This window comes from Nilaparvata lugens, chromosome X, assembly GCF_014356525.2.
Source record: "Nilaparvata lugens isolate BPH chromosome X, ASM1435652v1, whole genome shotgun sequence".
Classification (NCBI taxonomy): Eukaryota; Metazoa; Arthropoda; class Insecta; order Hemiptera; family Delphacidae; genus Nilaparvata; species Nilaparvata lugens.
In genome coordinates, this window is record NC_052518.1 from 66,920,527 (window position 1) to 66,947,159 (window position 26,633).

Sequence of the window (26,633 nt, forward strand, 5' to 3'; positions counted from 1 at the left end):
ATTGTTGGAACTACTTTAAGTAATATCGGATGGATAAAAACTATTCAAGCATTGAGAGATAGATAGAAAAGAAATATTGGAAATTATAGTAAGAGACAGGTAGACAGATAAAAAACTCACAAACAATAATGATGTCAGTAAACAAATAAATAATAATATTATGTAAAATATACAGTTTTTTCTCTCTTATAGGGTTGAATCTATATACTTTTCAAGTATTATGAGTGCTTGTAAAGTTGACAAAGTCATTTTATTGTATTCTAAATTTTATAGGCACTACTCAGTAGTACTGGAATGATACTGTAGTATAGCTGGAATGATCCTAGCTTAACAGGTTCATCTGATTGACAATGTGAGGGTTAACTAGTACATTCAACTGTCTGATAATCGAATATATTATATAAACAGATAATTTAAATTTAATATTTCTACTTCTGATTCGGAATTACAATTATAAATTTTATTATTATTATTTATATGGTGTGTTTGTGAAAAAAGAGATTTAGCAATAAATTTTTACCAACTATTTCTATAGGACTACAGAAATGATGCAGGCCTAGTAAGAGAAGAGATTGGAAATCTCTTGATTTGAGTATGAGAGAGAAATGTACCTATTTTTAAACTTCTTCTCAAAATTCAAATTATTCTTTCTCATTGTAATTTCAAAAATATAATTTATTTTCCCTTTAAATTGAATTCATCATTCAATTAAAGTTTATATCACCATAAATTACAGTTTATAATTTTATCGATTAAAAAAGTTTATAATTCAATTCAATTTACAACACAATTTCCATTTTTTCCTATTGTAGCCAATTCACTCATCTATTCCACTTTTTCCATTGTAAATTGATTCAAGTATCAGATTAGATGATTGCCAACTAGAAGTGCTACAATAAACAGGTGAAACATTATTCACTTTAATATGAAGCAGGTTCCTTTTAGACTTGATGGAATTTAATAAGTAATATATCTGTATATTGTATAGTAGTTTGCAATTATAAAAAATCGAGTCAAAGAGTGTGTGTGTTGTGGAATAGGACAGTGCTCTGAGAGTGATCAAAAACACAAGATTCGAATTTATAGTATAGAAATAGAAAGCTCTTCTGAGAAGCCTGGTGGTGGTTTTCGATTGTTTGTAGTGTCAGAGAGTGGTACAGATTTAAATATTGATTTCAGAATAACAAGATAGATAATTTCGATTGGTATTACCTTTCTTTTATTTATAAAACTCAACAGTCGACGGAACGATTTGACGTTGTAGTCATGGTCATTGTGTCCACCTGTCTCCTAAACATACGTGAAACAAATTAAGCAGTGCTTTTCTACATTATATTTATCCAGTTACTTCTGGAGCTATTTCAACATGACTTTATGGTTACACAGTTGTCAAAATCCTCGGTACGCCTTCCGAAGTGCGCCGTTCATAACCCTGTGCGTTATAAAATATGGTAGATGACGATTAAGCAAGTGTGCAACCATCAGTCATCTATTTATTGATACAGTGTTGGAATCCACTTACCTCTTACTGTATAACGCTGAAGTTGTTCAAATTATTTAGCCTACATCTCCAGGTCTATTTAGCACTCTGGAAATGTCAAAAAATCATCAACATGACTCTAAATACTAGATACGTTTGCAAAATATCTACTCTCAGTCAAACTGCAGCTCAATTAATCTATTCAAATAAGATGGAACCAGTTTGTAAGTGAAATGATTGCAAACTTCAGAGGTTTAGAGGTCGTTACCGTAAATAACTTTTTCAATTTCACATAATATATCAGGTGAAAAAAGATTAGTTTTTGATGAACACACTCTAGCTTATAGCTTATATGTGGAGACTGCATTCTGTCAATTCAAATGAAATAATTAGATTTTCTGAAATGATTATTAACATAGGATCAGTACAAATTTGAAAATGCTGACTAAACTCAATTTAAAAAACTCTATTGTCTTGCGAAAGCAATAAAATTCCCTTACCTACACGGTAGTAGGGCAAGAAAATAACAAGTAATAACAACAATTCAATACTGGTATTGAATATTGATTTTGACCAGATTTTTCTAGATTTGGAGATTTATTTGTCATTCCCTTAAATTCAATTCTTCGTCATTTCTATAAATATGATGAAATAATATATTATGAAAGATTATGAGATTTTAGAAAAAAATATATAAAAATTAAATTTTAAGTTTCATCGTACTTTGGGCATGGGGCATGTTAATCTGTAGATGCTTCCATAAGAAATATTGTGATCATAAACTAAATGAAATTGAATGTATTTCCAGGGAATATCAGAGAACCTTTTTCACTACATTTAGTTATTGCAAAAATTCAGATTCTGTATGCTTAAGCATGAGTAGGCTTAACATAATTTATTAACTCTTTATTATGATAGTATCATTTATTATCTATTTTTTTCGGCATTATTTCATTTTATTTATTCATAGACAATAGATACAATGCAGGTAAAAACAACAGGCATTCGCCCAAAACTGCTTTAAACCTTAATTTGGAATACACGGTCTAGAGGTTATGTAAATAATAACTTAATTCACACACTATTTTGAGTCCAAAAATGTATGTATTACAATAATTTTGGATTCATCAAACTAATTAATTTCAAAATACAAATCCAAACCAAAATCTTCCTTCACAATCACAAAAAATATTAAAAATTTTACTTAAATCCACAAATTATACTCATGTTAAAATTCTAAACATGTTAAAATTATTATTAGAATAAAAATTTTGTGAATCAGTATTTTATGTAATATTTTTTCATTCTCAGAGAAAATTGTTTTTAAATTCGATAATTCAAAATAGAGATTCGTACATGAATGGTAGAATATTGGGAAATAAAATACTCGATCGAAGTGATAAGTACTCTGAATTAATTATTGACATAATGGTAAAGCGAGTCTACGTGTAAGATATGATACGTGTTTTATCACGTTCAGAAAGGCAATACTATGATTCAACTCCATGCATCATACAAAAACTGGAGTGAGTTGTCTCTTGGTCTGCAAAAGGTCTTGGGTGGAATCACTTATAGTATTTGAATTTTCTATTCAAGGCCCATTATTCGTCTTTAGTTGAAAAGTGATTGTTCGAGATATCGTTTACCTGAAGGGATCTTTGTTTTTGAGAATCAATTACAGGCTGTCTCAGTCCGGGCAGTTTAAACCTACATAATTGCATTTTCCGGGATTAAGGAACTTGAAGGGAAAAGTGGTGTTTTTAACATTTATTTAGTGGAGGTTTTATTTTATACTATAACGTTCCATTCCATTCTATTTGGAGTGCCATTCCAAGACAGGGTGCAAACCAGAGGCCCCGAGATCTTTAAGATAAGACTTCAGATAATAGGATTTGTTTTATCTTCGATTATTGATTATTGAGATTTATGATAAATGGAAAAGTTATTCGTACTGAAGAGATTTTGTTAACATTTTGAAATTTATAGGTATTGGGAAGATTTTTATATTCATATGGAAAAGATCCCTTCAGGTAGGCGATACCTCGAACAATCAGTTTTTAACTAAAGACGGATAATGGGCCTCCAAAAGAAAATTCAAAAAGCTATATATGATTCCACCCAAGACCTTTTGCAGACCAAGAGACAACTCACTCTAGTTTGTATGATGCATAGAGTTGAATCATAATATTACTTTTCTGAACTGATAAAATACACGTTTTATATCTCACAAATTGGAAATCAATTCGCTTTACCATTATACCAATGAAATTATTTCCACGACTATTAATTACTTCTAACTCGTCTCAAAATAATATTCAAAATTAAATTCAAGAAAGATTACATGTCATGTATGTCAATTGTTTGGTGACTCAATCATTTGAAGACAATAAATTTTCAGTAGCCTACACGCGTTATTACAAAATAATTTGAAATTATAGTCACAATTATTTATGACTTACTTTATACCGTACCCTACGTAAAGACTAGGCCTAGGTAGTTATAATCCTGTTATCATATGAATTTATAATTCCAGCTGAATCTGAGGTGAAGTATTCATATAAATCCAATTTTACCTTGATCTGATGATAATTAGGTAATACAAGAGTTGATACTTTCAATAAATATATTGTTCATGAATCAAGTGACATTTTGAAAACGCCTTAAAAATTTTTCTATTTTGACAAAAACATGAATAGAATTTTGGAATTTTCTAATATATCATAACAAACATAACTACAGCGATTTAAAATCTGGTTGATATCATTTGAATTAGGAAATATGGATGTATCACCTATTGCGATCTAAAAATTTAATACAAACAACAATCTCACTGATAGCTGTTACAGCAGGGTGATAATAATGATATTTATCAGTTCAAAATCGAGTTATGGTTTGGGTTTGGAATAAAAAATATTAATTTGAACAGTAATTCTCAAAAGGCTAACGGTATGGTAGTTGTCAATTATTTTTATAAACAATTTCTCCATTGATATAATCCTACACAAGAATGTTAGTTATTTAATTTTAAACCCACCGATGTTATTTGATATTATTTTTGATGAAAGAGGGTAATTTTTTAGCATATCAATGACGTTTATCTGACTGATTTTGGAAGCACAATTTTTTCAAACTTCTTATTAGCTGCACCATTTTCATTTTTATTACTATTATTATTATTATTATTATTATTATTATTATTATTATTATATTATTATTATTATTATTATTTATTATTATTATTATTATTATTATGATTATTATTATTATTATTATTATTGAAGTGAATATTCCTAATCTTTCCTACCGTATCCTCATCCTATTCAATATGAGATTCAAAGGTGAGTTAATTGATGGTAGAATTTAGAGAAAGATAATATATTAACACAATTTTTTATGCATTTCATACGACATGCAGTCACATATTTGATCATGTAGTCAAAAAAAGTGTGTTAATACATCGCAGCTCGGAATGGATCAAGAAACCATCATCGCTATATCAACCTTAGATGAGATGTGAATTTTTTGCTACAAATAGCAAGGGGATTGTTAGAGCATGAGATTGACTAATTAATTCAAATTGGATTGACTAACTAAATTCTAGTAATAGATTCATCTGATAATGAGAAGCCTATTTTTGAATTTCATTTTCAATTCGATCGCGGTCATCATAATTATATCATAGAGTAATGTTTCATAGCATGGTATCCTTTGTACGTATCGCCTAGAAGATGGTTAGTTTGCAACTAAATACTTCACAGAAAATACGTTTCAACAACGATGCGAGAAACTGCTGGGATCAATAAGTAGCCTAGGCCAACTCATCATTCCACAGCTAGGTATGGATTGAGAACTCACCTCCATCACATTAATGTTGACCAGTTTGTATCATTGTCTGTTACCTGCTTATTACCTCGTAAAGCCTTCGATCGTAAGTGATCTTCGAATTTCCACAATAACAAATAATACGATAAAAACTTTTCTCATGCATACACACACTAACTGACTCATGAAGATCACTAACAAACATTTACTGATTCTTTGAACAAAAACTATAGTTTACCTCTTTTAAATTTCTAGCCGATGGGGTGATAATGATGAGAACTCGGTGGAGATGATATATATCTGGCTGTTTGGTGTGAGAGGAGTAGGAGTAGGAAGAGGAGGATGGCAGAGGAGTGAGGGGTGAAAATGGATTGTGCTCATGCAGACCAAACGGTTATTGGTTTGGGCAAACATGTACCGTACACTTTAAACGTCAAAAAATGTCGCGAAATATGAGCTGTGTGAGTAGGTAGCCCAAATCTACGTGGAAATTAGTATATTAACCTTCGATAGTACAAATAGCATAAATATTTCTATTCTAATTTAATCGAATCTCGTTTAGATTTTATTTGATAATTATGTATTATTATAGAAAGACTTATGGACTTGCATACATATTAGGAGAGTAGATTGAATACTTTATTCAACAATAAATTCATCACAGTTCTGTAGATTTCAATATTAAGTACCGTAATATAAAATGTTTCTACAGTAGCCTATCTATACACAAATCAAGAAAGAATGATTGGAAAATCGATTAGAGTGAGATTGTCATTCAATGCACGATTCTCTAGACATTGGAAGAGTGGTACGAGGATAATCAATCAGAGAACAGCTCTCTCACTCTCTCATTTTCGTCAGGTGGACCACATCAACTAAAATCTACAGCAATTTATCTACTAACAAACAAGAGTTACCGTACTCGATCATTCCTCTCTTAGAAATGCAGCAATGAGAGCCACACCGTTCACTGTTCCAATGCAAGATTAGAGCTAGTTGAATTTGATTTGATTGCATCTATGGTACATACTAAACACTGTCTACAAAATGAAAATTTGGCGAGTATAACTTTTGAATAACTGCTATTGTTTTTTAATGAATTTCGAATTTTGTTTTTTTGAATTTCAGTTTAGTAGTTTAGAAGATCCTAGCCAATTTTCAAATCAAAAACTGATGATAATGGCAAAAACTATCTATGTAGACAGCTTATTGTTTTATCATAGTGAGATCTCATTTGGGAAAAACGGGAAATGAAAATGAATTGTCAGATATTGATTGCTAGGTATAGAATATGTAAAGAATATAGAGTGTCGTGTTGTTGAAGTTGCAAAACCGTAATATAATAGCCGTTTTGATTGCCGTTAGAAGAAGGATTAAATCTCGATTTTTATTAGAATGTTTATGATACGCTACATTTTCCAATTATAGCTCTTGAAGTGTTTGAAGGAGTTTTTGGTGTTAATCAATCAATTAATGTTTTAATGATTAATCATTCATTTGCTACTTTCGATACCTCTCCTAATTATTATAAATGATTCTCGTATTGAACAATGCCCGGTTACAGCAAGCTCGATCAAGACACTTGAACATTGCCAAAACGGGTAGCCTATGCTTTAGGCTGAAAAATCAATGTTTAAAATCAATGATTGAGTGTTCAAAGTAGCCTTAATCAATTGTAACCATTGTTTCACACATAATTGGATAGCAGAAATGATGAAATGTAAAATATAATAATTGTCTATGAGTCTGAGTCAAGGATCAAATAATTCAAATAATTACTAAATAATATATGATAAATTCAAATAATTTGAAGGTAATAATGTCGAGGTTACGTTACATCCAATAAATAATAGATTATAAGACTGTTGTAGTGCAGGTATAGGCTACACGTTTGTACAAAACATTATGTATAATCACATTATAAATCCTTGAAGCCAGCTTGTGAATCTGATAATAATGATGTTCTCCATATCGAATCAATCCCAAGGTAATACGATACCCATTTTAAATGTGTATGATGTGTAACTAAGTAGTGTAGGCCTACCTAGTGTATGCAATGGAAGTTGCTTAACACTGGTGCTCTCCATCATTTTCACACTATATATATATATATATATATATATATATATATATATATATATATATATATATATATATATATATATTATTTTTTATTATATATATCAAATTATTTTTAATTTTAAAATAAATTCCATTTTCAATCTTGAACTTCCTAGCCCTTGTTCCTTGAACATTTCTGCTCAATAATAAGTCGGTCCAATTCACTGGAGCTCTCAAAATCCTCAGTTGGTAAATTTATCCGTCACAAAAAACAATTCATATTGGTTATTAATCATGTAATCGGCTATTCTCGAATAATTTATCCATGAGAAGAGGAAGGATTAATATTTTTGTTAAGATTCAAAATCAGCCTCACTAATATCGCCTATCACAAAATCATGTATCATATATTTTTAACTCTAAAAATTGGATGAAGTATCAACTTTTAGAGAGGCTGGATGGTTTATGTTATACAGAGTGGGTGAAAAGTCCGACAACGGCTTAATATCTTATACACAAAGATAATTTGACGGTGGGTGTGATTGGTGATCCTACTTGAATTTAAAAAACTACTTTTTCGCCACACTGCACAAAAACCAGCTGTTTTCCAGTCCCTACGTAGATCTGAAAGACCTTGTTTGCAGACCACGTCAGAAAAGGGTTTCTTTTCCGGTCTAGGCCAGAAAGTTGTCTCTTTCCAGCCGCTCATGGAAGTAGTTAATAAGTCATCCGCTAGATCGGGCGAGTGTCCACTTTCATCATCAGCTGAAGTCGCCATGATTTCAGTTCCAGTTTCGAATCAAACTAATTCGCTTTGCAACCAGTTTTATTCAATTATTTATTGTTGATTAGTGCATTCCGAATTTTCAAAAATACTTGAAGATGACTGTGGTATTTCAAGTGAAATTTTAAAAGAATCTGAAATCCTGACTGCAAATCTTCTACCACTAAAATCAAGAGGTAGGTACGATAGCTTAACGAGTATTCTTTATTTATTTTATCAGCAATACCTGTAGTGTGGCGAAAAATATCGTTCGCACCACGGGCAAAAATGTTTTTCCAGCTCTCAATCTTTTCAAGTCCTCGGCCTACGGCCTCGGACTTGAAAACCGATTTCCAGCTGGAAAAATCTCATTTTCTGCTCTAGGTGCGAAATATACTATACCATGACTTTGAAAATTGGTTCCGCCATCTTGGATCCGCCATTTTGAATGCAACTTTTTTTTAAATAGGAAGGTTGATACATGATTTCAATACGGAATTTCAAGAGAAAATTAATGGCGAAAACCGCACATCGATATATCAAATCGTTTAGAAAATATTCTCATTATTAATCAATACTACTTATGTATTCCATATTTATGATTTGCATGGTATTGATTGATAATGTGAATATCTCCCTAAAGGCTTGAGATATCAATGTGCGGTCTTCTTTGCCATTCATTCTGTCTTGAAATTCCATATCGAAATCATTTATCGCATGGCCACCTTCATATTAAAAAAAAAAATGAAGTTGGCGGATCAAAGATGGCAGACCAGATTTTTTAAGTCATGGTAAAGTAGTATTTTAAATTCAAGTAGGATCACCAATCATATCCATCGTCAAATTACCTTTGTGTATAAGATATTAAGCCGTTTTTGGACTTTTCACCCACTCTATATGACAACTGCCCTTTATGGCAATTCAATTGTTATTTTATGTTGTTACAGGAGTGGGAGATTCATTCAATAATATTTTCGTGTTATAAAATCGAGGAATATCAAATAGTTCGAAAAGAACTGTGTATGTTTATACCTTACCTACTTTGTAGGTACGGTACCTATTACACTGCTTGTAAACTAAAATATGCCAGAGAATAGTTGTACAGGTTGTAAAACATCTTGATTCACTATATCAACCTTATTACGAAAAAATCTATAATCATTCAACAATTTACCATTCTCCACTTTTTTTATTATCCCTTAAACATTTTCCCAGTGAATCAAAACAGCACGATATAAGAGAGTATATTGAAAATTAGGAGCTTATTAAAATTAGTACTAACAGAGAGTCCCATAATTCCATTAGAAAACTTGGTAGTTTTCCATACACATTGCTATAATTGAATCAATAAGATTTGCAACAATTCACCAGCTTTAAAGATGGCGGGTTTGTTTACATCTAGTCATGTGAATCAATGTTTTTCTGGATTTTGCTCTCATAAGCTTTTTATGTGTATGGGTGACAATATCAAACAACAAGAGATCCGTTAGATTCGAATTCACGACCAGGCATCTCCTTTGCTCGATACGACATTACGATAGTAGATTGAAATTGCAACGCAGCTAGGCCGGCTCAAATGCTATTGCTATATTAAAGATCTATTATCGATATAACTCGAGTGACACCATACGATTATAGAATAAATTATGCTACCTTGTCTTAATATTGATTATTTAATAGTTGTACTAAATGCATTTGAAAAAAAATTGTCTTAGCTCAATAGACTGAATACCGTAACTACATAAACAGTTGGAATGGATTTTGAATTGTATATTCCATATAATTTATTACTATCATAATATTATGATTTATTCATTCTTAAATAATAATAATTAGAACTTACTGATTATACTATACTTAAATATGAAATATGGAAATTGCATGTGTAGGCTAAAAATAGGGTCACAGAAAACATATTTGACAAGGAACTGAAGTCTAGTAGGCAGAGAGTATAGAACGTACCTTTATACTCTCTGAGTATAGGCCTCACGCCTCAGTTTAGCTGCTCGAAAATATTGAAATATTAATGTTTCCACATTGATATTGACCTTGGTACTCATTATATTTCGTGTTACTTACTAGATAGAATACTTCTGTCACAATGTGCGTGTATTGTTTGAATCTCTCTTACTAATAATGTTTAAGAGCTGCGTCTATTAATATTATAATTTAGTTCTGGAATAATATTATATTTGAGCTTAACATGATTTTTTTAAAAATATTTATGGAAACACAATTTGAGCTTGTATGCATATTGGCTTCTCATTGAAAACGACATAACGTTAAGGTGGAGCTAAAATTTAATGGTACTCATAATTCATTGATGTAATTTCTTCTTTACTGGTTGCATTGTGATGGTCATTGTTTAATATTTGATATTATTTATTTTGCTTGAGTGGGCTTCAACCAACAATAACAATTTCAAATAATAGAAAATGAACTATAGAGGGTAATAAAATATAGCAGTCTGCTAAATCAGTGAGGGGCATTTTAGGTTGTACAACCCCGGAGGTGGCAAAATTAAGTACAATGAAAACACTTCATTCACATGGGCTACTTTTTAAATTAATAAAACAATATAAAGTTTAAATATTAATAAACAATAATATTTAAGTTTTAAATATCAATTTTCACAACATTACATTTCATCAAGTACATAATTATATAATAATAGGTCAATAAACAATAAAGATTTTATATTGTTTCATTAATTAAAATGCCCTATTACCTTCCTAGCAATAAAAGGTACTCACGTTAGTCAAGTTTCCATTGTTATCCTGTCATTCAGTACTTCTTTGTACTGACTTATCCTATGATATCATGAGATTTGAAATTTCAATTTCCTCAAATTCTTTTATTCCATCAGTTTCCATTATTATTGCCATTTCATATTGATCAAAATAGACTATTTCTCAGTTTCTTCTACTTCATCTTGAATTTGTATAAAAAAAATGAGTTTTGATTCCACAAAAGTATTCCACTGAATTTATGTGCTATACAAGTTCTGCTAATATACCGTACCACATAACGTTACAACAGATAATGAGAGAAGCTCATTATTTTCAACATTTGAGAGTATCACTTGAATCATATATTAACCATCACCTTTAAAACCATTTACCTGTAGCCTACCAAAATTTATCAAGGATTGATTTTGACTGGAGTGATAACCGCTGTTCAACGCGTGTGAATTCACTCCCTGAAAAAAGCTAATGAAGTACTTATACATTGGGCGTTGATGTCTATTTTGTTTTAAGATTGGAATTAATTTATTATTGTAGTTTAAAATCATACATATTTCAATAAAACTTTTGTACGTAATTACTTGAACTGGATGACTCAACTTCCTTTTGACGACATATTTTACAAGCTCAAGAATATGAATCGTGTTATGCATATCATAATTTCCATATTTATATCCAAGGCGAAACTGCTGGAGCATTATAACAAAAATACATTTTACAAATAAAAATATGTGAAATGGAAATCGAGAAATATTAAATATAAAAGCTAAAACAATTCCAAAAATATAATATTTTTTGTACAATCTTTAGGCCAATCTTGACTACCAAGGTGAGCATGGTATAAAATCAATGCTATTCGATGAAGTAACAATGAGTGCTTTGCTGTCCCGTTGGACGGGTGACCATTTCAGGCCAGCTACATTGGCAATCAGGAGCTCCAAAAACACTCTTGAAACGAAAAACGATTTAGGGGATACCTACTTGAAAATGAAATTGCATTTGACTCCTCTAGGGAATAGCGTTTTTTGTTTGTTTTGGCAGCTAGAATATCGTGTTGACCTATTGAGCTCGGGTTAATCTGCAAGTTATATATGCTATGATGGCGATTTGTAGGATCTTCTTCTACTATCTCTTCAAACGTATTCATTCATCTCATCGATTCATTTCAGATCATATATTTATATTCCATGAACTTTTTGACTGAATTCACGGTGTAAGCTTTGTCATGTCAAGGAGTATAAACTGTCGGAGGTTATAAAGAAAACTTTGAAATAAAGTGTCTCATCCTTACTGCTGGATAATATTCCATTTGTGGACGTTATTGTTTATTACGCAACTCGCTATGCCAATCAATTGAGAATTTCCAAATATCTCATGAGTGGAATAAGATTATTTTTGAGCGCTCTGGAATTTTGTAATGTGTATAAATTCTACTGAGTTTTGAATGTATAATGTAACGTATATGTGCAATGGATATTGATACATGGACTCTAGATTGATCAAGTTCTATATACCTTTACAAGCACTGACGGTAAGAGTTCAATTATTTCTTTCAATCATGATTGTAGAGAGGAAATGATTATCATATCTATGAAATAAAACATTTTTTTGTGCGTCCCTTCTGGGAATCGAAAGCAAATGAAGAGCATGTCCAGAGTTTCTAGTTTCTTGCAGATCTTTTGAATCAGACCAGATTTTCGCAGCTCCTTCTTACTCAAGAAAATTAATGTAATGTGGTTAAATTGTCACTGTTATTTTATAGAGATGGAAAAATATGTTGCAGTCAAGCAACCAGCTGAACTATTTTTTTCTCAACTGAACACCCATGAGTCAAGAACTCCACATCAATATTTAAAAATGTGATTATTCGATTATTGCCCATTGTGAATAATTATCTCGAATAGAATCTTCTTATCACTAAATTGAGAGTTTTTTAGAACATAATATTATAGTACATTGAGGGGAAAGAAATGCATGGAAAGAAATGGAGCAACATAAAAAAGCAACACATATTGAGAAATATGACGATCTTACAGACATTTACATAACGGTGCCTGCTCTATTCAAATTTCAAAGTCATGCTGATGAATATTCCAGTTATATCTCAAACAAAAGTAAGACTATTGGATACCATAAATGTAATTTATATAAATAATTCATAATATGTATAAGTATATAAATATACTTATATATTCATATAAAGATGCATACATATGTAGATGTATACTAAATCTAATTCTTGAAAATAATTCAGACCCAAATATCATCTTTTAAATTTAATACAGTTCATAGCTGTATGATGAATGAGTTTTGTATACTCGGAATAAATAATAATTGAGTGATAATAACAAAAAATGTAGTAGGTACTGCTACTTACACCTTCAAACTGTACCTTCGAAGACGAATTTCAAAGAATCATTAGATATTTGAGAGTTCAAGTTCATTTGCCAAAAAATGTGCATCATCATTTAAACAACCGAATTCAAGAATGCATATCTACATGATGCTTGTTTCAGTGACGTAGGCCTATATATTAATCTATGTGATAAACCATTGAATTGATTGATCTACTCAGTACTCTATTAAATTTTCCTATCAAATCCTGCATTAATTCTGTACAATTTCTTACTCTACAATAAACAGATGGGATCTTCAATTCATATCTTAGTAAACAGATATTCAAGAGAGAGGATTCCATTCTACAAACAAGAGAATAATGATTGAAATGATCGTTTCAACCGTTCTTTTCATAGCCTATCATTTTCATCTAAGTCTTGATAATACATGCATAATTGTTTGTATATTTTATTGCACTTTTGTGCTAATTTGTGGAGAAACTAATGGGAAAATAGATCAATAGAATATTAACGAAGCTATATGCATTCCATAAGAAACTTGTCTTTGAGGAGGCTTCAACAGAAGGCTAGTTAGTCTAATTCCCAGTCAAGCTGTTCCTAGAGGTTTCATCAAATAAAATTAATGTTTTACTATTTCAGAGGATGAGGATATGGTGACGAGGGAGGTATAGGATGTTTATTTTTTGTCTCAAAAATCAAATATTCAGATTAAGCTATTTTTTGGAAGCCTACTCTTGAATAAGCTGATATAGATCAACTTCAAAAATCCATACAATAAGAACTTCATGTAATGAAGATGGTTCCCAAAGTCAGGGAAAGATTATGCAGTTGCACTTTGAGAGACTCTTCCATATAAAGCAAAGAAAACTTGATTTAAAGAATATGTGTGGAATTGATACATGTTCGTAAGACTTTTTTGCTATCATACTAACTTGATGCTGTGTTGGTATTGAGTCGGAATGTGCAGATTCCTTGAGTAGGCTAATCTAGTAATAAAACGAAATATGTCTGAGCAGATTATTAAAGTAGTAAGTTATGTTTCGCATCAATAAATATTCTGTAGTTCAATAGCAAGTCTTTGATCCATTGGTTATTAACGCGATTTATCATAACTGTATTAAGCTCTAGTAGTGGTTTCGTTCTTTTATAGGCCTACCGTTGACATGGAAGCGAAGACCTGCACTAAGCATTCTTAAATCAAAGAGTTGGCCTAATCGCTCTTCGCTCTTCCGACGATCAATATATAATATTTACTTCAGGCTTCCACCAGTGGAGTTTGGGACTGTGTTCCGGAAATAGAATGTTGGTTCTTCAAATAATGAGTAAGCTTTCATTGAATTACTGTAATCGTTGCACTGAGAGGTTGATACACGCACTATTGTAATAACCAACAATGGAAAAACAGTTTGCTAGAGACATGAAAGAACGCAAGACAACATTCACTTCATGTAGTGTGAGAAATGAATTCACAAATATTAGAATTGTTTAGATGGCATGAGAGGCGGTGAATGTATCTGTTCTTGGGTTGGAATTAACCTATCCACTTATCTAAGAGTCTTATGCTGGGTACACCAACCGGGTTCAACTATTTTGAATCAGCTGTTGAGTGCTGATTCAGAGTTAAGATTGATGTTGATTGGTGCAACCGAACATGAGAGTATTGGTGTTCACAATTATTTAATAATTCTAATAAGCTAATCTATTTTATGAATTATAATTGCGACTACAATAACTAGATATTTGAATTTACTTACTCTATTCATTTAGTGAATTTATTTTAACTGATTGAACACTTTCCCTGATAGTAGAACTTATAACTATATTATACAATTTTATATTTTTCATATTCTTTTCGATGATTGATCAATTGTTCAAATCGATAGGCTCAATGATAATTGATAATATATTGGCTAATTAATATTCCTCTTGGATGGAGGAAACTAAGACTTTATTTCGAACTGATTAGGCCGTGCTGTAATTAGATAATTTAGTAATGAAAGTGGACATTATATTAATTATTACTTTGTATACAACGAACATTTCATCTTCTGTACAGCTAATAATAATGTACCGTACGTAATTGACCAGGAATTTGGATTAAATGGTCATGAGTGATGGTTAACCGTTTATTAATTACCATTAAACTTGATATTATATTGAATAAGAAAACGATTGACACTTATACGGAGATGGTGAAAAGTTTGGAAATAGCTGAATATTTCTTTCACAAGGGAAATTTGACGATTGATCTGATTGGGGATTCTATTTGAATGAAAGACTCTACTTGTTTGTCAAATAAAAATGTTGGTCCGCCATCTTTAATCCAACTGAATTTCTATACATAGAAAATCTAGAAAAAATCTATCAAATATCACTTTTTTGAGTGTTAGTAGGCTATCACTTATATTAACTCCTACTCACATATTTAGAACTTTGAACAGAAAAGTTTAATCAGTCAGATTTTCAACCTAATCATCTATTCCATTTCTGTATGATTTATTGTAGAATGTGGATAACTTTTAAACGATTTGAGATATCGATGTGCGGTCTCAGTCATTCATTTTCTTTTGAAAATCTGTATCGAAATCATGTATCAGATGACACCCTTCCCGTTTGAAAAAAAATAATTTGGATCCAAAATGGCAATTCCAAGATGACGGAACAAAATTTTGATGTAACGAAAAGTGTGTTTTTTCTTTTAATAGGATCCCCAATCAGACCTATCGTCATATTTCACCTGTAAAGGAAATATTGAGCTGTTTACAAACTTTTCGTCAACCCTTTCTAGTAGGCCTCTGCTATTCTTGAAGTTCATAGTACCTATGTAAAACTGTATCGATAATCATCTTTCGTCTATGGTCGAATATTTCATGTTCAGATTGCGGTGCTTCCACGTAATACAAAGTCGTAATGTAGCAAACTATAAATAATGTATGATAAAAGTCAATGCATTAAGTGGTTGCTGGGTTTAGGCCTTCAGATCGATTTTGTGACAGGTTCAAGGTATGGAATAATATTTGCAAAAAAAAGGTTTATTAATATTTTTCTCTTTATAGGTTGACTTTAAGTTGTGTTCACCGTAAATACCAGGTGCGGGAGAGCTTATTCCAGTTCATTCAAGACAAAGAGACACTTATTGTGTATTTGTAAAATGACTGAAACTTGATTTATTCACGCTTGCTTCGTATTAATCATGATAGACTCGTGTTTTAACTATGAGCTTTGAATCAAACTACCATATAAAATATATTCCTCGTATACATACGCCTATATTTGCGGTGAATTAGACTAAATAGACGGATGGATTACTATAAATAATGGTAGGTAGGCTATACTGTTGAATCTCATGGAGTCTAGAACGACAACATTTGGACTAGAAGGCCTGCTTCCTGCTTTCTCATTGACCTTTGTTAATTATTGACTTGAAAATGTAACTAAGTATTGACTATTCCTGGAGTAATAGTCATAATAATTATGCGAAGGTAAGACTTGAAACGAACAACAAATAATGACAATCAAGTCACGTACAGAGAGTATGGACTGTAATAGAATAACATTCCATACTCTCTGGTCATATGTCAACAGGTTATAATTATTTGTAATAGATTTGACAAATTTTCATCTATTCGCGATTTAACAGAGTCGGATGTTGTAATAGTTGTAGCACAAATTAGTTTTTCGGTAATTAAAATAACGAAACGCACAGATCAAAAGCCTAAACTAATCTAGTTGTCGAGCTACCGATAATAGATGCCGTGTTTGTGATTGTGTTTTATTGGATTTGAAATTATATTGTGTTTTTCAAGAGATTTTCTTTCCGTTAGCGCCGACTCGCGGATAAGTTGAAACACATTGTTGTGACTTGGGATGTGTTATTGTCGATTGCTATTCATTTTAATTATTGCCCAAACTCATGAGATCGGGAAGGGTTGGGTTAAAAGGAAGCCTCGTCAAGTTCTTCTTGTTGAATTGTCTCACGCTGGAATACTGGCACCGTCTGAAAAAGGATAACAAACACCTTACTGGTTACTGGAGCAGTCGCTCTATGTGCGAAATAGCAAAGCAGCAGTGGCTAATGATGATTCCACAAAAACCTAACTTCAAAATCATTTCCATTTTTTCCAAGAACTAAGAACTGCTTCCAAATTGTAAATAGTCAGAATAAATTAATGGATTACAATAATCAATCAAGAAAAAATCCAAATAAGTGTCACGGAATCCGCTTAATACTTCTAGACATAGCAAATATTTGCAATAGAGAATATAACTGAAGGAAGTTCAATGTGGCCTACAATAGTATTTTTCTGGGCCGGGATTTGCACTTCTGTACATTCATCAAATTCAATAATTTTTTCTTATCGACAATATTTGCTATGAACAGAGAGCCCCACAGTATTTAATCGCTTTCATTTGGATTTCCGTGTTTGAACAATTGTATTTTATCTTATTCCAATGATCAATTCTATTGCCATTCTATAGCACTGACCCGGTGCATAATTTCCCGTGGTTCTTCCAACGTGGACCTTCTATCGTGGTAATAGTTTATGGATTGTTGAAATTATCTTCACTTTTTGGGGTTGATTTTGTTAGACACTGAATTATTTGTTGTAGATTGTTAGTTTGTTGTCTCTCCACCATGTTTGTGTTCCTTATCGCATTTTAAAATGAACACTCATATCAAACAGGTTTTAAGGAATACAATATCTGAGCAACTGATTCGATTGAATAAGTAACATTGGTAGATTTCACAATCCAGTCTAGAGTATGAATTGGTAATCACCCGCATAGATAATAGTGGAGGAACAGTTCAAGATATGTCGCTCATACTAGAAAAAATAAATTTTTTGATAACATATTAAGCTCATACATAAAAAGGAATCCACGCTTCCAATCTCACTCTATTACAGCCTTCCTGTTCCTGATCCATTGTTTACTCTTCATCATGTTTTGAAAGTGTAATTTCCCATGGAGAGATATTGAGTTAATGTGTAAATTTTAAATATGCATCCTATAAGTACCCGGAGAACTTCAATTAGAATCCAATATTCGATAAACTGTTGAAATCAAGCCGATTCAGGTGAATTCAGGGAAAAGGTTTTCGGTATTGAATACTCGTCAAAATGAGCATGCAACAAATAATTGGTTGTATTGATCATGGTTGGAAATGGTTGCTTGAATATTTTAATACTCAATAATGGAGTTAGAATCAAGCTGATACTTTATACAAGTAAGACTTATCCTAGGAGCTTCTGAGTATGAGAAGGAGTGACATTGAGTTACTTTACTTGTCATAGTCAATTTGTCAATCTTGTATTGGCATACAGAAGAAACAAGATAGAGGCCTAAAAATTTCGGTAACAAAGCTATCGATGGGTCAACTCCATCATTGATCATATTATAAGCCGATAAATTCTTATGAATTCTAAATTATCAATCAATCAGAGTATTAGCTTAGACAAATGGATCTTAGTAGGTTATTGAGAGTTGCCATTCATTCAGGTATTAACTTCAACTATTGAATAGGTAGTGAGAAACTTTACAAGTAAAAAAGTTATCAGTATAATGTGCGATTCACATTATCATGTATCACTCATAGGCCTAGAGCAGTGGGTAAGTGGAGGAGATTGGAAGAAAAGAATGTTCAAATAAATGTTCCAATATTGTGAATAACGTTTGACTTTAACTATAGACACCTTTTTTCAATATCGAGTTATCAAGTAAACAAGTATCAAATCTCAACTAGTATCTCAGAGACAAATAATCTCTTTTAACTAATCATGCCCACACATGACTGACAGATCTGCACGAAACAGCACCAGTGAAACACAGTAAATGAATTGTCATCTACTCAGATATATGTTTCAAATATTTGTGTCAATAAATTAAAATTATTGTACATATTGAGTGGAATTGATACGATTACATTTTTAGTTTTCAACTACTCAATATGCTTAATTTCAAGCATAGGTTTACTCCTTCAAAATTTCAAATTCAAAAACACGCATTTCAAGAGGAAAAAATTTACATCTAATTCTGTTTTGCGGAAACAAGGTGCGAAGCATGAGTACAAACAATTCAAATGAAGAGGTTCAACGGTTAAAAATATTCAAATTGATCAAGCTTTAAGCTTAAAAGTTTAGTTTTAAGCATAATTATCCTAATATATTGTTAATAGCAACTGCAGTTAAAAACTTCTAACCAGTTTCATTGGACTTTTTTACCAGTTTAAATCTTTCTTTACCAATTAACTTCCTTACAAAAACTACAATATTATGCTGAGAATTTGTAGACAACTAAGAAATTCTCCTTTAATTTTAGCTCAAACCTCAGACGCATTCGAGCAACATTCTGTTGACTTGTCAACACCTTGAAGTATCATCAGGAAGGTACAAGATAGCCTATTAAATTATTTTCTCTTGTTGAATTTTTTCTCAATTTTTAAAAAGAACTCAAACAATTCAACGAGGGCTTTAATATTATATTCCTGTACTAATTTATACATATTGAAAATGAAATAGAAATGCATTAGGAAGCGAGTAAAAATGTATTATTTTATCGTGTCAGAATTAGAATAGCTCAAGTTCTAGTACTAAGTTGTCTCGTAGGTGATCACAAATTCTATGCGAATGAAAAGACAATTATTAATTGTTATTGCAAGCAAAAATCTGCATTGAAGAGTAGGTAGTTCCTACTGTACAGATAGCGTACAAAATATATTATTCCAAAAAATGTGCACCAGTGCTTTATTAGTATAGTATAAAGATAATGTTGAGTTACTGATGAAATGTGGTTTAAAGTCATGTGGTTGAATGTGTGTACAAAATAGGTACAAGGTCAAAGAGTGTGATTACAAATGAATGTAACTAATTGTATAGATTTGTTCTCTCCATACACTACTAAGGAAGGAAAGTGTCTATTCTATCAATAAAGAAACTTCTATTGTAGCCGTTTCTTGAAACTGAATTCTATTGTAATACCTGATGTATGAATAGAATGAGCAGCTGTAAAAAATATAATATTAATTTGAACTATTAATAAGTTGGAAATGTATGATGTCCAAATTGTGATCAACACATATTTCATTTCTGTGACTTGATAATTGGAATTCCATCCAATAATATACAGTACAGTATTATGTTCTTGATTTATTTTCAATCAGATACTTGATGAGTAGTTCATTAATTGAAGTTCTACTATTGAAGGCGGTGGAGAAAAATGCGGCAACAGTGCCGTCTAATAATTTCCACTGATTATCAAACGTGAATCACACTATAGTTCATTCAATAAGAAAAATATATAGATGGACACCAAATTTGCTGTTATTTGTTTAAAAGACAAAAAGTGCATATTATATGGTACCTAGCGAAAGCGGGTCCACCCTATTTGGAGACCATAAATAGGAAAAATGAAGTTGTAAAATGGATAAAGGATACACAATATTTTTATCAAATACAACATTTTTCTGGTGATCCAGAAGAAAGTATATTGTTGTCTCTGTCCTAGCTCAATGATGACTCTATCAAGGTATATGGTTCTATCAAAGCTTCCTTTATCATAGTTTTAATTTTTCGACTACTACAGCCACATGATAATAATAATAATTTATCGATAAATGTTCAATTTTATAATTACAAGAGAAGTTTGAGCGAATTTTAAAACTACAATTAAGTGTTGATAGAAAGTTTAATCAAAAGTATGTGCTTTTTCAATCTCGCTTCATAAAATTTGTGAACAACTTTTATTCTATCAATATTACTGATACAAAGTTCTATGCCATTAATCTACTAAAACAGTACTAATGAACTATTCAGTATTTTCACGTATCAATGTATCAAGTAATTAAATTATCATTGTGGAATGTGTACAAGCTAGAGGGTTTTGAAGCTGTGTAAACGTTTTCGATGTTCAATAGTCAATATCTTAAAGTTTTTCATCAATAACAAATGAGAGACCTGCAATTCCATTATTGATCTCAAAAATTGTTGGTCCCTTTACTTTTTTAAGCAAGCCAAAGAGTGAGAGGTGAGACTGAAAATAATTGTTCGGAGAGAGGAGAAGAGGAAGAGAGAGGAAGAGGAGGAGAGAGAAAATGAAAGAGAGGAAGCGAGAGGGAGAGAGAAAAAGTGAGAGTGAGAGACTATTCGTTCACATTCAAATTCAATCATTTTTTCTGTTGATAGTAAAAGAGGAAGAAATTCACGATAATTAATGAACGATCAATTTAACCAGTTGTAGAATAGTTTTGTAGGTTGTTGGAATTTCATCTTGTGCCTTTTGAATCAATTGAATCTATTCCTTTACCTCAAGTGGAAAGAGATAGTAGACAAACAAGTGAATCGTAAGTAACTCACGATAGTAGAAAATGTATAGAGTGGAACAGTAATAAAACAAAATTGACAGTGTAGAAATAGATAGGAAGATGCATTGAAAAATACATTATTACCTGAATTGTATCGAAAAGAGTTATCCAAATATTTCGAATCAAATGACATGGCTTAGCTATTGAAACCTGGTAATTGATGACTCCAAAAAATTGAAAATTGATTCAAAGAGACGAATAATGATCGATGTAAATATTTTCCAGATAAGAAGGCCAATCAGAAATACGATGAATAGAAACATAAATTATTCACTATCTGAATATTATACTTTGTAGAAGCTACTTTATTTAATTCTTATTGAATCTATTTTGTTTATTTTATTATCCAAAAGAGATGCATATCAGTCTTGATTAAGTCTAAAATTCTTTCCAATTAATACAACAGTCCTAATATTATTAATGTACCGTAGGTTATGAGTCACATCATTGAATTAAACGATTTATTCTTCAAAACTTTAATATTATATGGGTCGTACAGAAAATATGATGTAATTAAATACATAAATATGATAGGAATTCTCTTCGGGTCCTATTACACAGTCATAATATAATTATATATTTATATATATAAACGAAATGGCACTGTATTCAAATATGAAATGGCATTGTATTCAAATATGGCATTGTATTTAAATATTTCATTCGAAATGGCACTGTATTCAAATATGAAGTCAGTGTTGAATTATGAACACTATTGCAAATATTTACCCTTATGTATACCCTTTTTGGCTTAACTTTTTCACGTGGTGTAGTCAAGTATTTGTTTTTCCAAGTTTGACAAGTCATACAAAATTATCACTTGGTTTGTGCACATATGGACAGTGCTTACCTTGGATTTTCCTTGTACAACAAAATGGCGCTCACGAAATAGAAAATTGACGATTTTCTGAATGAAGGTTTTACTCTATTTCTACGGTAGGCCTATTGCAAATATAAATCAGGAGATGCTAGAAATTTCTGAAAATATCATATACAACTAAAAGCAATTATATATTTTTCCATAAGTAATATATTTAACTATAAACAGATCAAATAATTAGCAATAATAAACTTTCTATGACAATTTTTCCGATTTATTGAAATAAATTTCAGTACTTGCTCAAGGACATAACAATAGTTCTGATTCTTTATTAGAAGAAGAATTTTTCATATGGATTTTTCTCAACTCCAGTTGTACAAAACGTTATTCAAAAGATATCATGAATAGATGTGTAATAGTGTGAATATTGAGTGGGTATTATTGAAGTTGTTTTTGTGTATCTTATATTGTTTTTCAGGTTTTTGAACTGAAATGAACTTTGATTTTACTGTTTGTTGAACCCTGTGTTTTTAGTGTGAGAATTGACTCTGTCTTGTTTGAATTTGCTAACTTGTTGCTTAGTTGTCAAAATTAAAGCAATTTTCGTGCATTTTCCAAATGCAGTTTCAATTTCATGTCGAAAAAGCCACTGTATTTTAAAATTGTATGAGCATTGACCTTTTTGCAGCGTTGGCTTTTCCACTGGAAGTTATGCTCAACGCTCGTGGAGGGGGAATAATTTTCAGTGAAGGGGCCACAGTTCGAATTGAGACCTAACTGAGAAAACATGTAACGGTGTGCAAGCCTCGGTCCTCTGAATGGGCCCATTTCCCATTCAGAGGGACAAATTGTTAAGTTTTCAGTTATCGGTAATTTCTATCTAGTTGAATAGGAAACCAAACTTTATAGTTAGTAGGAGTAGAATCAGGAAATTATTTGTGCGTGTGAGTTCAAGTATAGTGAGTTTTAATAAAGCGTATGTGAGTGTTTCTGAAGAGTCCAAGTTTGAATATTGTTAAAATGGTGAGTGCCGAACTTTTATTGTTTTTCTTATTAAGCTCAAAATTAAATTTCATAGAATGACCGAGGCCCGAATTTAGTTGCAGCAAGTTAGCAGGTTCCCAAAATGTATAGATTAAAAATTGAGTATGTCTTCTTGACCTGAATCGATTGCTGAATAACTTTGTTTTGTTTGAAAATTTGACATGTTAACTGACTTTTATTCGTTCTATATTTTTAGAGTTCAATAAACCTGAAGTTGAATTTTATTAGTATTCTTCATTGAAGTTCCTGACTCGTAGTTGCTAGTTGCTAAAATAGGTGACAATTAGTTAATGATGATAATCTGTGCATTTGAATGAACGAATCCACTAAAAGCTCCCAACCAATCAAGGATTCAAATACCGGTAGATGATTAATTGATAGCAGTAAACTTTAGCAAATATTATAGAAAAGAAGAAACAACCCCCCTCCGTTTACAGATGCTTATGCAGCTGATAAACCTATAGTCATAAAAAATTCCCTTCACGTTTCCATACGTATTGCTATAATATATTGTATACAAGATTGGTATACCTAGGTACCTAAAGGGTTGTCGGGGCCCTTTTACTCACTGTACGCAAATTCAGAAACTCACTGCTAGAGTGCTTTGTATGTCTGCAATGCTTATCACAATGCAGTCACCGTACCGCTAACTCTAAAGTTCACAGCTAGAGAGCTCTTCTACGCTTTATTATTGCCATTCTTGCCAAGGTCTATGAATACGAACCAAGGTTTTTTGCCTGCTGGCAAAATTTTCATCAGAATAACAAATATACAAAGTGACACTATAGTCCTTTCACCCTATTGTAAATGTGAGATACCTACTAGTAGTTCTGTGAACAGTAGACCGCACGTAGTTTTCTCATCCACAAGTATCTGATGTCACCTGTTCTAGTTGATTCAGTTGAATCACAATTCACAGTTGAATCATAATTTACTCTAAAAAACTGTTATTTGTTTTCTCCAAGATCAAAAACTTACTTATGTTAATAAACTCAGTTCACGTTTGAGTTTGTATCCTATAATTTATCCACTTCCGTGATAATCTTTCCATCTAATAAAATTATATTTCTCAACTTTTCTAAATTTTTTTCTCAATCAAGAATATTATAGTTTCTCCAGCATTATTTAGTTCAGTCAATCATTTTTTATTTTATTTTCAATCACCTATTAAATCTTCTTTTCGAATGTGAGAATATTGATACTGATGGGCATGCATCATTGAAAATATTGAAACCCTACGTTATAGAAATAGACACGGCCAGACATCTGTGTAATGCATGCAATGAATAATCCACTTGTCAGCTGATTGATTATGAATAATTCTATAATCTGATTAATCCTATCTTCAAAGTAGATGATTATATATAGTGATATGAGAGTATGGAGGAATTTCTTTTCTTTTCATATTATCCTTAAAATGCAAAATTTCAAAAAACCTTGTGTATACATCAACGCGCAGTTGAAAAAGAAATATTTCATGGAAAATCTCATCGAATTCTATCAACACGTTCGGCCGTAATCGCGTTACATACAGACATACGAAAGAGAATCAGAGTTAAAACATAGACCTCACTACGTTCGGTCGAATATATCTATATATTTATATCTCACTCACTCACTTATTCATTCATAATGAACATAATCAATTATCCTTTCATTGTAAAAAGTTTCATTGATAAAATAATATGAATATAATTTTTACTTTCCTTGCCCTATTACTTTCCCTTACCCTATGGTACCTCATTTTCTAAATTACTATACGCGGTCCCCTGAGTCCAAAAAAATGTTTTTTTTTGGGGGGGATTGGTCTGTATATATATATAGGTTTTTAAGTGTTAAAAACACTTAGAAACTTACATTTAAACGAAAATTTTAGGGAGCTGGGCCCCCTTTGTCAATCAAACAGGAAGTGAAGTGGTGCAGATTTGAACATTCTAACGGTCGTGACCACAGAGACGCGGTAGAGATGTTGTGTAGACCATAGAGCACAGATGAATGGAGGCGTACTGATTGAAGGAGTATTATGGGATTAGTTGGTGGGCCATTATGGGTGACAAGCGGGCGATTTCAAATTTGAGTGGGTTATGGATAAGGAAAGGTGTGGATTATGAATTGATAGGGAAGAGGAGATTTAAAATTAGAAATCCGGAATGAAGTAGAATAAAATTGGAAAATGGAATTATAGAATTGAATTGGAATGAAATTTATTTTTATTTTAATTCTTATTTTTATTGAAAATTTATTATATATTTGATAGCTGTGAAATTTTTTTTATATAATGAAATTTAATTGAACAGTTGGTGTAGAGTTGATAGTTATGGTACTATTGCTGTCTTTTGAGACCCTCCAGGACTGGAAGCAGCTCCAAGCACCCAAATAGAAGCCAATGGGCGATGTAAGTGTGACGTAAGCCGTTGCTACGCCGCCATTTTGGTTTCTGAACAAACCGTTGCTATGGAGAGAGTGCATGTTATTCAAATGGGACTAAAACATCACCTTACATTTATGAGTATATCAATGAAATAATAGATTTCCAAGAGTTTAGAATATTTTTTTCAAGTTCTACACACTCAAATCATCAATTTCCAGTATTTATTCAGATCGAATAATTTTTTTTGGCACAGCCAAAGCAGAAAGTCTTACGAAGTAGTGCATAGTACTATGTATGTAGGCTGCTTTGGTAAGCCTTGTTGAAGAGAAAGTTAAAGTGCCACATGAATTCTTACATGTAATTTTTATTTATTATTTTGTTTTCAATATAAGTTTACTTTCACAGCATATGCTGGAAATTTTACATTAAGAAATGTAAGTCTGCTGTTTCACATTGGAAATGTTTATTTGAAAATGTTGTCTGATTTCGATGACAAATGAAAATGGTTTGAAGCAAACGAACATTTTCTTTGTTCCTGACTTTAAACATTACAGTGAAAAGGCAGGCTACATACCATTTTTTTTTAGATTTCCTGAAAATCCCAAGGTCTAGCTCGCCTCTATAAGTTCTGTACTACATTTTAAGGTTATGTTATTGTTAATAAAAATCAAATTTATCTAGAATAACCACATTAGTGAAATTATTAATACAATAATTCAAATACAATTATGTTTACAGTGAATGTAGCACATAAAATACATAATTATTTGCTTTACCTTACATGTTCACTTACCCCTTTTAAATTCTTGTAA

At 31.5% G+C, this 26,633-nt stretch overlaps 1 protein-coding gene across 14 annotated transcripts in view; it reads right to left on the bottom strand.

Annotated features, from left to right (window-relative positions):
- The window catches only part of LOC111050395 (potassium voltage-gated channel protein Shal), a 517,077-nt gene that overhangs the window by 98,953 nt on the left and 391,491 nt on the right, over window positions 1-26,633 (bottom strand). For 4 of the 14 annotated variants that reach the window (XM_039441491.1, XM_039441490.1, XM_039441489.1 and 1 more), the window contains exon 5: window positions 1,213-1,290. The exons of 6 other annotated variants lie outside the window; for them this stretch is intronic. In XM_039441491.1, coding sequence (XP_039297425.1) covers window positions 1,213-1,290 — 78 coding nt within the window. Of the gene's footprint in view, window positions 1-1,212; window positions 1,291-1,522; window positions 1,589-8,542; window positions 17,225-26,633 lie in introns of those variants that run through there. 4 more of the 14 variants (XR_005572985.1, XR_005572983.1, XR_005572984.1 and 1 more) reach the window with 2 other exon arrangements.